The 21,925-nt window shown below is 33.7% G+C and overlaps 1 protein-coding gene and 1 pseudogene across 1 annotated transcript; one reads left to right on the forward strand and one right to left on the reverse strand.

The window, feature by feature from the left end:
• The first annotated feature begins 525 nt into the window (after positions 1 to 525).
• Positions 526 to 9,879, forward strand: LOC114383900 (annotated as a pseudogene).
• A 6,847-nt stretch (positions 9,880 to 16,726) lies between these two features.
• LOC114383039 (probable xyloglucan glycosyltransferase 5) lies at positions 16,727 to 20,992 on the reverse strand. The gene is made up of 5 exons (XM_028342619.1): positions 19,516 to 20,992; positions 18,575 to 18,883; positions 18,192 to 18,482; positions 17,953 to 18,066; positions 16,727 to 17,825 (listed from the first exon to the last, which is right to left on the reverse strand). Exons 1-5 carry the CDS (start codon positions 20,233 to 20,235, stop codon positions 17,178 to 17,180), a joined length of 2,082 nt encoding a protein of 693 aa, XP_028198420.1. The 5' UTR covers positions 20,236 to 20,992; the 3' UTR covers positions 16,727 to 17,177.
• Between the last annotated feature and the right edge of the window lie 933 nt (positions 20,993 to 21,925).

A 21,925-nucleotide genomic window follows, 5' to 3' on the forward strand; every position in this document is an offset into this window, starting at 1 on the left:
CCAAATTGGAGTTATCCCAAATTGCATCACAACACTCACCCCCACTTCAGCCACTGGATATACAAGTATTAACTGCATGGGTCAGCATGAAGGGGAGCTGTGCAGAACCTGACACAAATCCAATAGGTAAAGATACTTCTGATTTGCACGTTGATACCATGGGCTTGTATGTAGTTGTTGAGCAGTCTACTCAACTAGTGGCATTGGGAAAAGTGTATGACACTTCATCCACCCTACACAATGTCCCTTATGCAGATGATGTGGTTAGGGTGAGTGTTGTCAAAGTTTGCCACGGTGATGCTCAGGTCCCTTTCCCGACATTAGAAATTTAGTTTGTGAGGCAGGTTGTTGGCACTTTCGTAGGGTGGCCGACACATCTTGTGAAACCCATATCTGATGAGGTATTAAGTTTTGCCTCTAAATAATTAATCACGTTGTTAAATTGTTTGTTAGCGTAATTGATTTTTTTTGTTAACCATGTATGATTCACAAAAGCGTCTGCCCATACCGGTTAAATCTACTTAAATGGGAGAGTTGGTAAAGAACTTGTTTGATATTTACCAAAAGCCAATTGAGTTGGCGTGGGATAGGGCGAAATTCGGGATACCTAATGTCAAAGATGGATTTTTCATCACACACGCAGATGTTAGTGAGATTATTTTAGGTGACAAGTGTTTGAACATATGCATACTATAGTTGTGCCTAATGTAAGTAAATTTGGTTTATTAGGTCTTTTATTTGTAAACTGAGGATGTAAGTTGGTTAAAATATACCATTAACAATATTTATGTGAAATGTTTGAAATAGGTTTATGAATGATTGGAGTACAAGCTTAGGTTATGGATCACTGTATGGTTTCCTTGAACCTCAATGTATCCACAATGCAAAGAACAAACGTGAAGATTGTCAACATTACATTCAAACATGGGTCAAGGAATCACAACGAGAAGTGTACTTGAGACCTTACCTAAATTAGTAAGTTGAATTGATGTTGTAGAATGTGGATATTATGTGAATTATTGTTTCCTAACTAATGTTTTTTGTCTTCAGGGCACATTGGCAACTTGTTGTTCTGTGTCCACGGGACAATATTGTTGTTTGGTTTTGTTCTTTGCGTAAGAAGCCCGATGTTAACATCAAAACTGCAGTGAACAGGTTAGTTTTAACATTATAAGTCAATTGAAATATTGCAATTGTACAGTTTAAAAACAATGATTATTTGATTATATACGTTAATGTCATTTTTAAAATAGTGCAATGAAAACATTAAGCACTACTTTGGAAGGAAAGGCAGATCAAGTTGTGCCTCGATGGATTGAACCAAAGGTATGTCATTATATCAAATGAATATAGCCATCTCCAATGACTGATGTGTGTACCTTAAGTCAACATATTGCATGTAGAGTCATGTTCAAACCGGAGGCTGTGAGTGTGGATATCATGTCATGCATTGGATGTGGTGCATAGTGAGCGGCGGTTTGATGAATGAATGGAATAGGGTGTGTTTACTATAACACGTTTTAGTTGTTATGGAGCTTACTAATTCCAATGTGTTTATGTATGTAAGTCATTTGATATTTACAATTTTGCAGTGGTTTTGTGATGGAACATCGTTAAACAAAGAGGCCATGACAACACTTCGCAACAAATAGGCGAGATATTTTCTCCAGATTAAGAACATGGAAGTTAGAAAAATTTAGATAACATAGGAACATGTTTCTTTGAAACTAAACATTTTCATTGTACAATCATTTGATTACAAACAATTATGGTCAGTTCAAAATAATTTTAGCAGTCATTTACATTTGTGTTAGTAATACTTATATTATAACCTTCATTTTTACCAAGCTCAGGTTCCAGAAAATACCATTTTGATGGTGGGAAATTTTGATGTTTCCATTGCATGTTTTTTTGACGATTTGTTATATCAACATTACATTAGTTCATGGTTCGTTGTCTCTATAACCAAATTTATGCAGCTGTTGAATGGCTATAACTCTATTGCTTTGGACTTAGACCAATCTAGAGCACTAGTGAAAAGAAAGAATGTTGATGTTGAAGAGTTGAAGGCTAACCTAATTGATCGAGGCCGTACCCGAATCAAATAAACATGAAAATGCAGTAACTAGGAAGTGATCCTAGGTCGTTTCCCAACGAGCAGTGACAAACCAAATGTTCATAATATACTTGCAGTAACAGTAACGATGGGGGGGGGGGGTTTGTTTGTTTTGTGATTAAAAAACAGAACAAGTAAACTGAAATTCGAAACTACTAATATTAAAAACGGGTTGTTTCCTCTTATTCAGAAGCCATTCTCTTATCCTGGGTTAGAGAATTCGTCCCTAACAGTCAACCACTTAATCCAACTCTATTTCAATTTACTAAACGAAAATCAACTTAGGGTTTTCAATACGTGATTAGGCACCACATACACCAGTTAGCCCTTCGTCCATTAAGCATGAACGCAAGTTAGGCTCAGAGGCAATTAATCGAACACGAAGCGTGCACTGATTAATATTCATGAATTTGGGATACTGGTGAAGGGAGAACTGCCAGGAAACCACATTACAAGCGAAACCTCAAAGAGAGTTGGGCTTCGTCCTCAAAAGGAAACAACACCAGAAAATCTAGCCTTCCATGGATTCAAACAGAAAACGCAATTGAAACATGAAGCAGAAACGTAAATGAACGGAAACGTAAATGAACAGAAATGTAAACGAACAGAAATGTAAAATGGAACAGAAACGTAAATGAGAGTAGAAGGAGAAGCAAGAACGAAATTGTAATTAGAAGCAGAAAACGTAAAATTGCATTATGAACTCAGAAACGTCAAAACAGAAAAACGAAAACCCTAAAAACAAAGCTCTCAATAATGAATAACATAACAGAATAGAATGCCTTGCACGAATCCCAAGGCAGCTATTTAAAAAAAAAGTCACTGGGCCCTATTACAATACTCTGGCCCAAAACGAAATAAACACTGAACAACATAAAATAAAATTGCGAAATTTCCTAATTAGAAATTAACTAAGGTAAGCGCTGCTTTATTTGCCCTCTTCAAGTCCACAACCAAAATCCGGATTAAGCCCAATGTTTCATTAATTCCTGAAATTAGATTAAAAACATCAAATTAGCTAATTGAGCCCAAATAATAAAACTGCCTAATTAATTGACAATTAAGACCAATCAATAATTAAAATGGTGCAAAAAGAGTTTAGAAAATAGAAGAAAATGATGGCACATCACTAATGGATAAGGAAACAAAGTTGCAATGCATTATGGAGGAGAATGAGAAGTTGAATTTGCAGCTTGAAAAAAGCATGTCATCACAAAGAGAACATGAAACACACATATTCTTGAATTAATCAAGGTACTCATTAATTTATTTATTATTCATGCTTAACACTGGCTCAAGAATTAATGTATCATTCTTGAATTAATAAAAAGAATAAGTGGACCAAAAAATTTAATTATTGAATTAATGTATCATTCTGGTAACTTGGGGTTGATTTTGCTTTGGCAACAAACTTTGATCCAGCAACTGGAAAACAATTCAATCCCAAGGCATCCACACCAGCATACTCAACATTCTTCGCAGAGGCTTTGATTGCAGAATCAGAAGTTGACAAAGACATTATTGGAATTCATCCTACAATGGGAGGTGGAAGTGGCATGAATCACTTCCTTCGTTGTTTCCCAACAACATTCTTTGATGTAGGGATAGCAAAACAGCATGCTGTTACATTTGCTATTGGCCTACCCTGTGAAGGTTTTATGCCTTTTGTGTAATTAACTCGTGATTCTTCCAAAGAGCTTTTGATCAAGTATGCATATGATAACTTATTTCTCAACATCTTCATCTTTGTACAAAAAAAAATTGATTCCCTATTATCAGTTAATGATAACATGAAGATGATGAGTTACTATTAGCTATGGTTTGGACATGATTAATGTATAATGTATATTGTTCCCTTTGTAATCAATGCTAAGTATTTGTTCTTTGTACATTCGAAGGTGGTGCATGATGTGGATGTGTAGCATTTGCCTGTAAGATTTGCAGTAGACCGAGGTGGATTAGTTGGACTAGATGGTTCCACACATTGGTGCGTTTGATGTCACTTTTGTGGCATGCCACCCTAACATGGGGGTGATGGCTGCTTCTGATGAAGCAAAGCTTTTTCACATGGTTGCCACTGCAGCTACCATTAGTGATCGACCGAGTTGTTTCCGATACCTGAGGGGAAATGGAGTTAGTGTTGAACTATCACCAGGGAATAAAGGCATTCCTCTTGAGGTAAGTTACAAGAATGGCATACAACAATGATAGTAATATATTCAAAGAGAAATTTCACTCTAAGGATACTTCTCTGCTGAACATATGATCTTTGGAGGTGGGTTTTTGGATAGAGTTTTTTTGTTGCCAAAAGCATTTGTATCTCCATTTTTTATCTGTAAATATCAAGAGAAAAATTATTCATCATGTTAGGTCTCCAAGTGGCTTCTGTAATGTTATTGCATTAGTTTCTATATGATAATTAGCAATTCAAATACAATTGTTCTTTAGTCTTCATGTATAGTAGAACTAATGTGTTTCCTACTTTTATTAGTTGAGGGTGCTGATCCAAAAAGGAGAGATAAGTTAAGTGAGCTGCTTCCTCATGTGCCTTCTCTTTTTTCCCTTTGCTTCCATCAATGTACTATATCTCTACATGACCATAAACCAATTCTCTTGCATTATTGCAGCTATCCAAACTCAAAGTTTGGTTTTAGAGGCCCAAATACATCACAAGAAAATTGTTATCTGGAGATCTTGACCTTGGAATTGTTGGACTCGATACTTTCAATGAACATGGCCAGGTCAGCATTTTTGCATTTACATATTAGTGCCACTATGTAATCACCAAACATAAATTGTTTTATCGTCTAATTTTCTTAGATTAGGGTAGTGAAGATCTTATCATTATCCATGAGGCTCTTGAGTATGGTGATTGTCATTTATCCGTTGCAGTGAGTTTAAATTATGATGTTACTAGATTTTACTCCTATCATTGTTTTGTACAATCAATTGTCTGTTATTTTAGATTCCCCAATATGGAATATTTGAAAATGTAAATTCAATGGACAAGCTTGCAAAAATGCCTCAATGGACAGAAGAAAAGCCTCTACGAGTTGCTATCGGTTTCACCTATGTAAGTGTTTAAAGTGCAACTGTTGTATCCAACCATTTATCTATGTGCTAGAGTTTCTACTGTTAGTTTTAAAAAGAGAAAAAATGATTTTAATTTTGGACCTACTTTTCAACTAGGGCCTAAATTTATGAAAGAGAATGGACTTAAGCATGTCACATTTTCAACTGCTGATGGAGCACAGGAGGCAGCTCCTGCGGTGAGAGATAGTGTTTGTTTTATTAGAAGTTGCTCATTTAAAATTTGTAATTATCAAGCATATAATTGACCATTCTGTGTTATGACAAGATCTCTTTTTTTCTGCTGCCAGAATGGTTTGGGTTTGGGATGATCTTGCTTGCTATAGTTATTTATAGATAATATATCTTTGTTCTATAGCCTCATATACTAGCAATAGTTAAACACTGTTTTGATCCCAAAATTCATAGATATATATTCAATCAATGTCTAGGGGCTGAAACTGATGATGTTCAAATTTCATATATAGGATACAAGATTGTTTAACTGCAGATACATTGTATTTGGCTAATTGTTGCTAGATATGCATACAATTGTTAACAGAATTCTAAGATAAGATATTTTGAGAGAAATGAAAAACTTTAGAAATGAGAAAAGGGAAATATTATTAGGCACTAAACTCAAGGTTACAGTTTAGAATTTAAAGAGTGAACAGTTAGTTATGATAGTTGTCAACTGGTGTCATTAACTAACTCACTAACTTGGTAAACTAACTCACTAGAACTAACTAGTGTAACTGATGGTCTGATACAAGGAAAGCAGTTGAATAACTTCAACTCTTACAATACTCTAATAGTTGTCAATGTTTTGCATTCAGTGAATTAAACTTATGTGTTTCTTGAATGTTCCCTAAAAATATTTTTTTCTGATGCCAAATATTATTAGCTATATATGCTTTTGTTGTAATCTACACATTGTCGTTGTTAAGGTATGTGTGCCATGGTGATCAACATTTATTAAAGTGTCCAGTTTTGATGACAGCATTACTTTGTAAAGTAAAGAATGAGGATATGAGTGATGTCACAGCTTGCCCAACCAAATCATTTTTCTGCATATTCTGTCGCAGGAGAATGAGAATGCGAAAGATTTTAAAAATTATGCAATGCTTTTATTGAATTCTGAAGTTTCATCAAATTAACAATTTCTCGTTGGCTTTTGTTAAACTTTAGGTACTTCCTGATGTAAGCTCCATTGGAGCTTGTAGGCCTAGGATCTTCTTCATCAATGGATTCCTTTGCTTCTTGGAAGATAAATGGCAGCGGAATGGAGAAGGAAGAGAGAGATGAGACGCCACTTCAAGGAGAAGATGAGTCTAGAAGAAGCTCACCACCACAGGAGGCCATGGATAAGAGCTTGGAGGAAGAAAGAGATGAATGAAGGGAGAGGAAGAGAAGAGCACAAAATTTTGTGCTCTAAAAGAGCTTTGAAATCTGAAGTTTAATATTCAAATGATCAAAGTTGAAAAAAATGCACACACATGACCTCTATTTATAGCCTTAGTGTCACACAAAATTGGAGGGAAATTTGAATTTCAATTCAAATTTCACTTGAATTTGAAATTGAATTTGTGGAGCCAAAATTTCACTAATTATGATTAGTGAATTTTAGTTATGGTTCAGCCCAGTAATCCAAGATCAATTCCAAGATTCTCCACTAAGTGTGCTTAGGTGTCATGAGACATGTAAAGCATGAAGGGCATGCACAAAGTGTGACTATATGATGTGGCAATGGGGTGTAGTAAGCAAATGCTCACCTCCCCCTCTAAAATTTAATTGGATTGGGCTTCTACCAATTCAATTAAATTTATTTCCAACCACACACATAAAATATTCACTTAGTGCATGTGAAATTACAAAACTACCCCTAATACAAAAACTAGTCTAGGTGCCCTAAAATACAAAGGCTGAAAAATCCTATATTTTTAGGGTACCCTACCTACAATATGGAGCCCTAAATACAAGGAGCAAATATAATGACATCCTAGTCTAATATGTACAAAGAGAATTGGACCCAAACTTGGCCCATGGGCTCAGAAATCTACCCTGAGGTTCATGAGAACCCTAGGGTCTTCTTCAGCAGCTTTAGCCCAATCCTCTTGGAGCCTCTTGCTCATGGCTCTAGTGACTGGTCCCTTCCTAGGGAGGATTGCATCACTTCCATTGTGTGTGTGTGTGTGTTTATGTTTTATTCTATGAGGAGAAGTTGTGGGATGTGAAATGTGGTTAACTACTGGGCCAAAGGTTTGTTGGCATTGCGGTCTACTTTTAGTGAAATGACTAAACAAACTTGGGAATTCTTTATGTGGCAACATCTATTATTGGGATTGTTGGTTAGGATTTTACTCATTTCATGGTGCAAGCAACAAACTATTTTTTTAGAAATTATATTCCTTTCCCAGACATTAACTGCTGCCAGTATATGCTAGATGCCTGGATGTCAAATTTATGATTTATCTAAGTAATTGTTTGTCTTTTCTCTTTTTAGATGGGGATAGCTGATGCTATCTTGGACATTGTAAGTAATGGGACCACACTGAGAGAAAACAACTTGAAGGAAATCAAAGGAGGAGTTGTTTTGGAAAGCCAGGTTATCAATTGTTAACTTTTCTAACCTTCACTATCATGATTTGTTGGTTTTTCAATTAAAAAAATTAGTAGGCATGGGAAACCTACTCTGTATTATGCATTGTCAGGTTCTGTCTCACTCTGGCAATTGAATGCTCTTCAGGTTGTGTTTATTGCAAGCAGGAAATCGATGATCCAACAAAAAGGAGTACTTGAAACAACACAAGAGATGCTTGAGAGGTTGGAAGCACATCTGAGGGCCATTGGGTAATTCATGGTGCATAGTTTATAATTCCCAATCCCCCCTTACTCCACCAGTGTCTTCCTTTATTTTAATTCCATTTTCTAATGCTAGACTTGACAGGTTACTATAAACATGAGGGGAAGCAGTGCAGAGGAAGTGGCTAAGATAATACTGATGTTGGATCAAGTGGCCTCGGAATAATTAAGAAGGGGGGGTTGAATTAATTATTAGTGAAACTTTACTAATTAAAAAAAACTTATCCTTCTTAATGTAACTAGATTCAATTAGGCTTTTACTACAAAGTTAAGAAAGTAAAAAACAGAAATAGAAACTTAACCAAAAGTAAAAGCGATAATTAAAGTGCACAGCAGAAATTAAAGAGTGTAGGGAAGAAGAAGACAAACACAAGAATTTATACTGATTCGGCAACAACCCGTGCCTACATCCAATCCCCAAGCGACCTGCGGTCCTTGAGATTTCTTTTCAACCTTGTAAAAACCTTTACAAGCAAAGATCCACAAGGGATGTACCCTCCCTTGTTCTCTTTGAACAACCAAGTGGATGTACCCTCCACTTGAACTGATCCACAAGAGATGTACCTTCTCTTGTTCTCAGTTACAACAACCCAAGTAGATGTACCCTCTACTTGTACCACAAAGGATGTACCCTCCAATGTGTTAAGACAAAGTTCTCAGGCGGTTAGTCCTTTGAAACTTTGTGAAGGGGAAACAAAAGATATCTCAGACGGTTAGTCCTTTGAAATCTTTTGTTTAAGGGAAAGGGAAGAATCAAAAGAATTCTCAGACTGTGTCATTTTGAATTCTTTGAAAAGGGAGAAGGGAGACACAAAAGAATTCAGGCGATTAATCCTTTGTTCTTTTGGAAAAGGGAGAAGAGAGACACAAAAAGAATTCAGGCGGTTAGTCCTTGTCGAATTCTTTTTGGCAAAGGGAGAAGAGAATGAAAAAGATGAATAGCACACTTTTGTTTTCTATGAAAGAACAAGGTTTGGAAACCAGAAAACTTAGAAAGCTTTTTGCAAAAGAAGAAGAAGAAAAAGTTCAAGAAGATGTTCAAAAAGTTATGTAAAAAGTTATATCAAGTTCATAAAATGCAAGTCAAGGTCTTGCTTTTATAGACTCTTCATGTCTGGTCAAGAAAACCATTGGAAGAGTTATAACCTTGAGAAAATCTTGAGAAAACCATTGGAAGAATTACATCTCTTTATTTTTATTCAAAACTTGTCACTGGTAATCGATTACCAAAACCATGTAATCGATTACACAAAGCATTTTATGAAAAGATGTGACTCTTCACAATTGAATTTGAATTTCAACGTTCAGATACACTGGTAATCGATTACCAATATATTGTAATCGATTACACCATTTAAAAAACAATTGGAACATTGCAAATTCAGGTAAAAGCTTTTGAAATCAAACTTTGCCACTGGTAATCGATTACAGGAAATGGGTAATCGATTACCAAAGAGTAAAAACTCTGGTAACTTAGAAAATTTTGATAAAAAATCTTTTGAAAAACAAAATTGTGCTATGTTTGTTTTTTGAAAAATCTTTTCAATACTTCCCTTGTGAAGTCTTCTTGATTGCTTCTCTTGAATCTTGAATTCATCTTCTCTTGAATCTTGAAATCAAACTTCTCTTGATTCTTGAATCTTCTTGATTTCTTCTCATGAAACTTGAAATTAATCTTGATCTTGAACTTGTTGACTCAATCTTAAAATCATTCTTTGGGCTTTTGTCATCATCTTTGTCATCATCAAAACTACTTGAATCAACTTGATTCATCATCATGAAGCTTGCTTCTACAACTAAGTCAACCATCATTAATAGGTTTGCAGGTGTGATATGAAATGAAATTTGCTAACCCGGCTTTCCTAAACAACTTATTCCTTTCATCATTTGTTTTCTGCATTAGCAAAATCTGATGTACATCAGAAAAAACCAGCAAAACCAGCATTCAGAGATTGATTGACAAGTTTGCCAAGTTTTATACCTCAAGTTAGTCATACATAATCTGCAACATTTGTTTTAATCATTCTTGTACTGATTTATTTTTTGTTTCATGTAGCCATTTTAATTCACCTTTTGATATAGAGAACATTTTAGACTTATATGATATCTATTTTGTGTTTTTTTTGTGTAAGAGAGAGATAGAGAAACTGGGAAAGGGAGGAATATGCCTTTTTATTATTGTTTAATTTTAAATTGGAAATCCTTTTTTTTTTGTCCTGAGAGAGTAATGACACCAAAATTTTACTCTGGTTATCTTGTTAGAATTGTTCCATATATGCTCTTAAGATCCGTTCAATAACTTGAGCATGATTGTTTTAGCTTAGTAATCAACATACTAAGTACATCTCTTGTGTATTAAATGACCCTTACATCAAGCATAATTATCAATATTGTGGACTATGGAGTAGTCATGAACTGCTACAAAGTTTGAATAGCAGTGTGTTTTTTAATATCAGCCATGGCAACTGCAATTGTGACCAAAATGACAGCTATACTGGTAGCTAGAGTGACGTTTTTCAAAAACCCATTTTTTCCTTTAAACAATGGTGCCCTCAAAAGGTGCACCTTGACAGGGTAAATGAGTTAAAGAAAAGAACAATGATTGATCAATGATCATAGGAATACAATGCACCTCAGAAGAAATAATGTCATCCTGAATTTTTAAATTGCAGTAGAAGACCTTTACAAGTTCAGGATAATGTAGCAATTTTAAGGACATGAAATCAACCAGGCCAGAATTTTGAAACACTTGATAGCAATCAAACGTTTCATCATTAAAGAAATCTACGTCTAGGTACTTAGGGTCTAAGATGATCCTAGAAGAAAATTGAGAAAGGTACCGTAGACGTTGATCATCGGATGAAAACAACGTGGATGATCTTGGAGATGACAAAGAGGGATGAATAGGTGTTGTGGGTGCCTCGGATGGTCCGTGGCGGCGATGAGCAGTAGCAGCAGCGGTGGAGGATGATCCCTTTCTCTTCTTCAATGGTTCTACCATTTGATGAAGTTTTAGTGGATTTCAATTGGTGGAAGTGAAAGAGGAGTGAAAAAGAGGAAGATTGGGCTTTACGGGACGTGTTTTGGTGAAGATTTGAGTAAGATACGAAGGTTTGAAGATTTAGGGATGGAGGATGCACGAGGAGAGGCCTTGGCTGCGCAGCAACACTGGTTTCGTAGGTATTTATAGACGAGGACGAGTTGTAATCGATTACAAGGCTTGGTAATCGATTACATGAGTAATAAGCCTTCTGGTAATCGATTACATGAGTAATAAGCCTTCTGGTAATCGATTACAGGATGTTGTAATCGATTACATGCTACCTGTTCTTGTGGAATCGATTACTCTGAGTGGTAATCGATTACCAGAGCACAAACTAGGCTAGTTCCTCTAAAATAACCTATGTTTATGCTAAATGCATCTAACACTATCAATCATCATCACTAATATGTATTTAATTCATTCAAACAAGTATTAATCAAACAATTAACACACACCAATCAAATATAATCAAATACTTACAATTAAACACAATCAAACAAAAGCAATCATCAAAACATAATCAAAAACAATTATCAAAGACAATCAACATAAATATCAATCAAAAACATTAATGACAATCAAATATTTAAGGAGTAAACAAGCATCAAAACTCAATCAAAAGTTAGCAATCATAGACAAAAATCATCAAAGTAATCAATCAAAGACAAGTGACCTGTTGGTATCATTTGATATTACTTGTTGGGCTTGTTTGTTAGACAAATGGCCTTTGTTTGTTGTCTCCATAAATCACATATCCATTTATCTTAAACTTTGATGCATGTCATGTGTTTGGAGAAATTGTTATCAATGTATCGCCTTTGCTCGTCTCCGTTTTCATAGTCTTTCATCATGATACCCAGATTTATGATTTTATTTTTCTGAATCACTTGAAATTTTTTTTTTCATTTTCTTCCCAAGTGATCTATGCTTTCTTTTCTTTCTTTTCTTTGAGATTCCTCTTGTCAGATTTTTCAATTCATCTTTCAAAGACAAGATAATCGGATCTCATGTGCCCAGGTTGATTACTTTCATAGCATCTTGGGGCTAAGGAGGAGTCTTCTTCTTTCTTCTTTATATTGATGTTTGATTTCCTTTTATTTCTTTTGTTTCTCAGAAATTTATTGAACCTTTTCACAAAGAGTCTGAAATCATCATCATCTTCTTCTGTTTCAGTCAAGTCCTCTTTTTCACTTTCTTCTTGAATAAAAGATGATGAGGCTCTGAGTGCTATTCCTTTTCTCTTTATATCATTCTCTTCATGTTGATGGAGTCTCAGAAGTTTCATTTCACGTTCTTGAAGTTTTCCAAAGAGAGTGGCAAGAGGCATATTAGTGAGATCACTTGATTCTGCAATTGCTATTACTTTTGGTTGTCATTGCCTGCTTAAACATCTCAACACTTTGTTAATAAGATCTTCATTAGGAAATATTTTTCCCAATGATGCAAGATGATTAACTATACGAGTAAATCTCTTCTGCATATCTTCTATGGTCTAATATTGAAACATTTTGAACAGTTCATATTCATGTGTGAGAGTGTTTATTCTAGATCTCTTGACATCAGTTGTGCCTTCATAGGTTACTTGCAATGTATCCCACATTTCTTTTGCATTTTTTACAATTTGAGACTCTAAAAAATTCATCCATGCCTAATGCAGAAGTGATTATATTTTTGGCCTTTAAATTGTATTGAACCTTTCTTCTTTCATCATCATTCCATTCTTCTCTTGGTTTTTCTATAGTTGCATTTCCCACTACCTTTGTAGGAATAAAAGGACCAACTTCAATGGCTTCCCATATATTTAAATCTATGGCTTCAATAAGGATCTGCATTCGGGTTTTCCAATAGTGATAACCCTCGCCATTGAACATAAGAGGCCTATTAATAGAATTTCCCTCAAGAAATGGAAAGTTGGATGAGGCCATATCTATTCTTGAAGTTTTTAAACTTTATACAAGAATCCTGCCCTGATACCACTTGTTAGACAAATGGCCTCAATTATCTTAAGAAGGGGGGGTTGAATTAAGATACAAAGACTATTCCCCCATTAAAATTTCGCTCTCTCTTTTTAGATTAACAATGCACCCTTAACATGAATTACTCAAAAGACAATTCAGAATAAACTTCTTTAAAGCAAAAGATAAATGACAATAAATAAAAGAAGTTTAAGGGAAGAGAGAAATGCAAACTGATTTATACTGGTTCGGCCACTTCCCGTGCCTACGTCCAGTCCTCAAGCAACCCACTTGAGATTTTTCACTCTCTTGTAAAATCCTTTTACAAGTTCTGAACACACAAGGACAATCCTTCCTTTGTGTTCAGAATTCTTTTACAACAAGAGACCCTCGGTCTCTTAATCCCTTTTCAGAAGTAAGAAGAAGAGAAGAAGAAATCTCTCTTGAAAGAGATAGATTGCACAATAAAGATCAATCACAATTCCTTATTGAATATGCAAGTGTTTGACCAAGGAATCTTTAAGAGGATAAGACATTTCAATTCAGAAAAACTCTCTTAATCTTTTGAGAGGATAAAACTTTTTGAACAATCAAAACTCTCTATAATTCGTGTTTCCAAGTCACATATAAATAGACCTTTGATGGTCATTCATAAACCATTTGAATAGATGTGACTCTTGAAAGTTATTTTCAGAAAATCTCCTCTGATAATCGATTACAGGATTTGTGTAATCGATTACAGGTTTTAAAATTTGAATTAAAACGTTTATTAACTGCTGGTAATCGATTACCAATATTGTGTAATCGATTACACAATCTAAAATTTGAATTCGAATTTTTAATAGCTATTGTAAACATTTTTTGCCACTGGTAATCGATTACATCCTCTGGTAATCGATTACCAGAGAGTAAATCTTTTGAAAAACACTTTTTAACTTAAATTACTTGGCCAAACCTTTTGCCATATCAAATAGGAATTCCATTCCTAACATACTAGTGATCATCTTGATGTTGTGGCTTGTATTCTTGAATCATTATCTTGAATTTAAACTTGAAAAGCCCATTTGCATCAAATCATCATGATCATCATCAAAACACCAAAGTCATTTGCTTTTACAAAATTGAGGCGTTTCAAAAAGCATAGTTGAAAAGGGAGACCCACTAAAGGTGATTAGTCAGGTTCCCTAACGAAAATTAGTCATTAACAAAGCTAGTGGATACTTTGTACCTATAACATAATAATAAAAAAGAAAATAAGAAATAAAATATTAAGAGAAATATTAACCACACTCTCTAACATTTCATATTTTCAAATTTCCTTACATTTCGCGAATATCTACTTCTATCTTATAAATTAGAATACACTTCTTGGAGAGTGATGCTCTCAACTCTCTAAATTATAAACTTTTAAGTTTTAATATATGAGAAATGCTAGCGTCATTCTTTTAATTTTTTTTTCTTCGACTAATTGAAATTTATTGAAATCATCAATTTTGGTGAGTCTCACTTTTCTTTCTTGATTTAGAAGTATGACTCACAAAAATTGGTGATTTCCAATAAATTTGAGTGACTTATAGAATGTTAGAAAGAGTGTCATTAGCATTTCTCCAATATTGTATCTAGTTGTGATGAGAGTATTACTATCCAAGCAATTTATTCTAATTTATAAGATAGAAGTATATATGCATGAAATGTAAGAAAATAAACTTAAAAATATTTAAGGAGAGATTATTTTTCTTATAATAAAAAATTAAATATAATTAAAATATATAAAGACATGCATTTGAAATTTTTAATTTTAAAACTCTTAAAAATTAATTTAGGAAATATTCATTTAATAATAATTTATAAGTATTTCATTATACTTAAATTAATTAAATATATCTAAATTAACTAAAATAGTTAAGAAAACCGAAAATCTCTTTAATTAAATAATTGATTAAAGGAAACAGTATTATTTCATTCAATATAAAAATTATAAAGCAAGTTTATAAAATAAGAAAATGCATGTTTACAAGAAGAAAAAAAGAATTTAATGATCATGTATTAGTGGTGTAACATAATTTTATATTGTCATTCATGTTTGTAAAACTTTTAAAGTAGATATTATAAAAATCAACAAATTTATTATATATAGTATTTTTAGTATTTTATTATGAATAATTGTGTAAAATTATTTTACATTTTTAATATATAATACATTTTCTGAAAAAGATATAAATAAAATTATTTCAATTTTAAAATGAGGAATGAATTATAATATATGGCGGATTTTTTTTTTCTTTTGGAGATAATTCAATGTCATGTCTTAAATGTCCTTTTAAAAGTAGTAAGCCAATTCCATCCTTAGCTACTCATCACTCACGTGGCATCATCACCGTACAAGCATAGCAAGTACCCCTCATTTCCTACTTAACTGGGTCAGGGATGTAAAACTTCCTAAGTAGGAATCGGTTTAAAAGACAATGAATCTATTTGTGGGGCCAAATAAAGTATCAAACCACATGAGCTTGTCTCTTCTATTTGCCTGCCGACATCACTTAGATTTATAGAGCGTTGACTCATGCATGTAAAACAGGCAAATTTCAAGTTCATGAGAAAATAACTAAAACCGTTTCTTCTTTTTTAATCTAGGTATTTTTCGTCTGAAACTCAAAGATTAATCCATCAACTATCTTACACTACGTTAATAATTAAAAGTGTTCTTCCAAGCATACAAACCTGGAGATAAAATATTTAATCACAATCGGAAGCAATTATGTTGTTTATCAACTATGTTACTCTATGTTAATAATTAAAATTGTTTTGATTAATAAACAAAATTAAAAAAGGCAATCAATTGTTTAAAGCTAAATAACTAATTATGATAAAAAAAATTATCAATTAATTTAGTTAAACTAATTGGTACCGCTTGTTAAGAATGAAACAAATTAATGTTATTTTATAATAGGTTATACACTTATACTACCACTAATGACGTGACTTTCTATAGACAAGGAACGGATAGGATGGGTAAAATGCTTAAACTAATTTGCAACTTAAAAAAAACGTAAATATGAACGGATAGGATGGGTAAAAAATGCTTAAACTAATTTGCAACTTAAAAAAACGTAAATATGTTTTTAGTTGATTTAAGTTAATATTTTTTTACTTTTGATTTATGTAAGTTTATTTTTTTAATTTTAATTTTTATAAGTTTATATTTTTTTCAATTTCGATCATTATAAGATATTTTACTCATTTTTAGTTATATAAGTTTTCATTTTTTTAATTTTAATTTCTATAAGCATGAACTTATGAAACTATAAATAAAAAAAGTAAAATTTCACAAGAACTAAAATTGGAAAAAATACACACTTATAAGAATTAAAAATGAATAAAATATTTTACAGGAATCAAAATTAAAAAAACACCAACTTGCAGGAACTAAAATTAGAAAAATTAATTTACATGAACCAAAAATAAAAAAATAAAAAATGTTCATTTTGGGGACAAAAATATATTTAAACCTAAAAAACTGGATAATTGATTAAGATAAAATCAATTAAATGATTAAAACTTAGATAAAATTAAACCAAATATACTTAAATTCAATTAAATTTGGGTGGATTTATATACACATTACAAAAATTAGAACAAAATTTTAATTAAAAAAAATCAAATCAGTTCACAATTTGTGAGTAGGGGGAATTAAAATTTATTTTTTATTAGATAAACAGGATGAATTTACAGAAAGATGTAGCCTTTACTAAATAGAAGGCACCTATGGTTCAAGAAGCATCAAGCAAGTTTTGGTTACACTTCACTCAGACCTTTGGAATTGTAAAATACTAAACTTGAATATAGACTCCCAAATCTCAAAAAAAAAAAAAAAAAAAAAAAAAAAGAAAGAAAGAAGAAAGTAAATATAACACAACTTACAAAAATGAAAAATTTTCCAGTCTTATCTATAAACAAGAATTCAATATAATGACCAGGTCCCTATATTTTATATTTGGGATGAATGGTGTGAAACAGAATTGATATGAATAAAAGAGAACCCCTTTCTTTTACAACATTGCTTGTTTTGCAGCAAGAAAATGAAGCTTATTTTCTTTCCATTTATTCTCCTTTTTCTTGTGTTGGATCAAAACTAGCTCATCTGCTGCCCAATCAGATCAAGACCAACAAGGAGGAAAGTCACTCCTTGGAAAAGAAGATAGTAAAAGTGAACTCCTTGTGCAGACAACAAACTCCTGACAGAAGCTGTGAGAAGGAGCAATGCCAAAGTCAACTCTTTCTTATATATTTTGTTAGCTTTCTTAACAGGTGTTCCATTTGTTTCTTTATGTTCCTTACATTGGTTAGACTCAACAAGTACACTGTCAGAAGCTCCTCTATGGATCTTTTGTTGTTCCATTATTGACTTGACTTCCCTTTCTGCAGCCGCCACCAAATCAGACTCTGATGACCTGCCAGCCTTCTTTGTGACAATCCATTCATAAGAACTACCTAATTGGAAGAGTCCAGAGATCATGGCATTGAATTTGGTGACAGACATGGTGTTTTCAAAAAGAAGGTATGGAACTAGAAAAGGAAAATATTTCGGGGCAGGAAGAATGTTGAGGAATGACATAAATACAGGTATATAGCAGATCACCCATAGAGGAAGCTCGGCCTCTGGGACAAACATAGTTAAAGGAAGAATTATGCAAAATAAGGTGAAGGAGTAAAAGGGAAGAATGAGTTTTCTCAACAGAAAGAATAGCAGTATTAAATTCCCTTTCTTCCATGGTGATATCTGCAGTTGAAGAGAATCGAGGTCCTTTAGCTTGTTGTGTATATTTAAGTAATACTTGCAAGTTAACAGAATTTGTTTTCACTTATCATTATTCTATTTAGTACTTTTAGCTGAGTATCAGATATACCTTAGATCTCAAAATTGCTGGAAGACACAATCTGAAAAGTTGCATTGGACCCGAGTGCCACCGGTGCTGCTGCTTCCTATAAGCTTCATAGGACTCTGGAACTTCACAAAGTACCTGAAAAATTACAAATTTGAAGAATTCACAAGTAGTTCAGTGAATCAAAAAGTCACATTAGCACTATAGTAGGTACTGCAAAGTATGGAGATATTAATGGACAAACAATTCTTGTCTATGATTACCTTTACATCATTTACAAAGATAAATTTCCAGCCATTGAGATGAGCTCGGACGGCAATATCCATATCTTCTACGGTTGTCCTCTCAAGCCAGCCACCGGACTCTTCCAGGGCCTTGATTCTCCAAACACCAGCAGTTCCATTAAATCCAAAAAAGTTGAGAAATGCCCCATTGACCTGCTGTTCTACTTCAAAATGGAAGCATAAGTTAATGTTCTGGAGACGTGTCAACAAGTTCTCATCCTTGTTCACAAAAGCCCATCTAGCTTGGACAAGACCTAATTCGGGATTGTCCTGTGATAAAAGACAAGCATATGTATTAAGATATGTTAATCACAGATTTACCAAGAATACTTGTTAAATACGTTTTTTGTTCTCTTTCTAACCTTGAAATACGGCACAGTTTGCTTAAGAAAATCAGGATGTGGTTGGAAATCTGCGTCAAAAATTGCAACAAACTCATAGTCTTTCACATAGTCACAGCTCATTGCAGACTTGAGATTCCCTGCTTTATATCCAGTCCGGACTAAGCGATACCTGTAGATTATGTTGATTCCCTTTTGGCTCCATTTTCTGACCTCAGTCTTAATTAACCACTGTATGCTCTCATCATCAGAATCATCAAGTACTTGAATGAGTAAACGGTCCCTTGGCCAATCAATTTGGCATACTGCAGAAATAGACTGCTCATACACCTGCACAAAATCCACACAAGCAAAGCCATAGGTTTAAATACTATCAAGTGAAAATCATGTCTTCTAAGTTTTTGCTTATTAGAGTGACAAATACTTACAGATGCCTCAATACTACAAACCACCCACCAATATTACGACTAAAAAATATCTTGTCAATTATTAAGTAATGATGTGTATTACAGAAACTGAAAAAAAGGAGTTCATTATTCTAAGTTGTGCAGGCTTAAAAAGCATTTTTGCTTCTAATTCGAGATGACATGTGCATAACAAGTTATATAACTTCTTAAGACATTTTCCAAATCTATTAGAGTAAATAAATACAACAACAAGAGTCTCATCTCACTAAGCAAGGTCTGTTACATGAATTACATGATGATGTCAGTAACCTTAGTTAAAAACTAAATTAAATTCTTAGGGATATTATGCATCATGAGATCTCTTTTAATAATTTCCATTAATGTCCTTCCTGATCTCACTCTTTTCATAGGACTAAAAATCATGTAATCTAGTCTCTTCAATAAATAAATAGCTAACTAAAAGTAATATATTGAAATTTGCTGCTACATTAAATAATAGCAACAGCTTAATTTACCATTTAAGGGTCAAGAAGAAACAAAAGTCTGAGGTCATACCTCCCTCTCGTTACACATGGGAATCTGAACCAGAACCATTGGATGGCTACACGCAGATCCTTCAATATCATCAACCTTGAGGGCATCCCCATCAATCTTAGGCTTAATCCGCTTGTACTTTATCCAAAAGCACCCAAAGCAAAGCACCATACGGTCCACTGACTGTATAAGAAACAGAACAATACAAAACTTTGAAAGTGCCTGCATTGGTGGAGCAATGTACTCGCCACGAAACCTCAGCCACGCAACATAAACCAAGTGCATCAAGCCTTCCAAATCTGCGGCACGAGGAATGTGCACACTGGGATTCCCAAAATGCCAACCTTGCAAATAAACCACCACCTCAAACACCAGAACCACCAAAGAACTCACAAGGAACACCTTGATGACCGTAAACAGCACCTTCCCCTTTTCCATTTTCTCACTCTCCAAGGTCACACCCTCCCTATCAATCAACCTCTTCCTTATAGCTCCCATCAAAGACCACAAAACTGTGGCAAACCAAGTTACACAACCAATAGCATGGTAAGCCTTGAGAAACAAGAACCATGTGACTTGCTTAGCATTCTTGCCGCGGGTCTTCTCCACTGGCCTGAATGCAGCATCAGCACCATTAATCTCCACAACCGAGAAAGTGGGGTTCTCCATTGTCACCACAACTGGGGTACCCTTCTGGGTCTCCTTCATCCACCTATTGGAAAAATCAAAGCTTGGAGCCATTTCCACACAGATTCACACTTCCACACAAAAACCACTCACTACAAGCACACATATAGCCTTATATACACATACATACAAAAGACTAAAGACACTAACTTTATACATTTTTTTCAGTACCCATTATTGTGAAAATGACTAAAGACTCAGATCTGAAACACCCCCATAAAAATGAGACCAACCATTTTGTGGCAAAAAAAGCTAGAAATTCCTACTTGGTCCAGAAGGAGAACCCTCTTGAAGGTTCAGCATTTATTAAGTAAATGCTGCTGCAGGCACAAAAAAAGTGAGAAACGTGAACTGAGTGAGAAGGGTCTTTTGTAGTGTGCAGGGTCTCTAGAAGAAAGAAAGGTACCTAACATGGGAAAGCCACCATTATGAGGGAAGGTATCTCTATCTATCCGTCTGCAGCTGTAAGATGCTAATAACATCAAGTGGGTTTCTTCCGGTTAACAAATTCCACATTCCCTTACCCTTTTGAGTTTCGAATCCTAAGCATAAATTTATTTATTTATTTTATTGAAAAAAATTTAAGTAGGTTGGATTCTAGAGATTTATTATAGTCGAAAAAGCATGTCTTAAGGTTGAGCGCTTACAGACATTGATAACAGAATTCGAATCTACCTCGTCATTGTAGAATATGAATTCAATCCAAGACCAAGCAAAAATTTATTTTACAATGTTATGTGAAAACTGCCAAAGTAATAATCCAAATTAGGGGAAAAGCACATGGAGGAAGAAAGTTTTGAGAACCTAATGAGTAGAAGAGTACAATTCTTTTCCTTCTAAGGTATTAATTCAATTCAGATAAAGACCATTGGCATACCCACTACCTAGAATGAATTGAAAATACTCAGTAAAATTGATGAGCTTTACTAAAAGTGGCACTACCATTCTTTCTTTTTTTTAATTACACTTGGGATATTTCTTAACTTAACTAAAACTCACATATAAGTGTAAAATTCATACGAAATAGGTATTACATTTCTCAAAAGTCTTCTCCATAATAAGAAATCTAATCCTTCACAAAAGAGGTACGGAGAACCCTAAAGATAATAGAAAAGAAATAAAAGTAGGCAAAAGTAATAAAAAACACGTAAATAAAAATAAATAAAAGTAGGCAAAAAGTACAAAAATATAATAAAAACAAAAAAAAAGTAAATAAAAGTAGGCAGAAAGTACAAAAATATGAGTAAATAAAAGTAGGCAAAAAGTACAAAAATATAATAAAAGCAAAAGAAAATAAATAAAAGTAGGCAGAAAGTATAAAAATATAATATAGATCAACAAAGGTGGCAAAGCCTCCTAGTTAGATTTATATTATATTTGAAAGCTAAAACTAATAACAGTTAAGAGTAATCGGTATGCAGAAGGAAAAGATCAAATTAGATGGATAGAGGGCAATCCCCAAGTGGACATTATAAGTTATCTTATTTGGAAAAATATAAAATATGATGAACCCATTTTTTTTCTATTATTTTTATATATAACGTCCTTATCAGTTTTCTGGATATTAAGCTGAGTACTGAAGATCGCGAACTGCCCACACTTACTTTTGGGTCTTATGTAGATCTTATTTTCCTCCAAGCACCAGCCTAACCAAAAAGGACTTTCATAGTTTTTCAAAAACAACTATCAAGGGCACACCTTTGCAGGCTTACCAATCCCAGGTTTTCGAAAAACAAGCAAAAAG

Source organism: Glycine soja, chromosome 14 (assembly GCF_004193775.1).
Source record: "Glycine soja cultivar W05 chromosome 14, ASM419377v2, whole genome shotgun sequence".
Lineage (NCBI taxonomy): Eukaryota > Viridiplantae > Streptophyta > Magnoliopsida > Fabales > Fabaceae > Glycine > Glycine soja.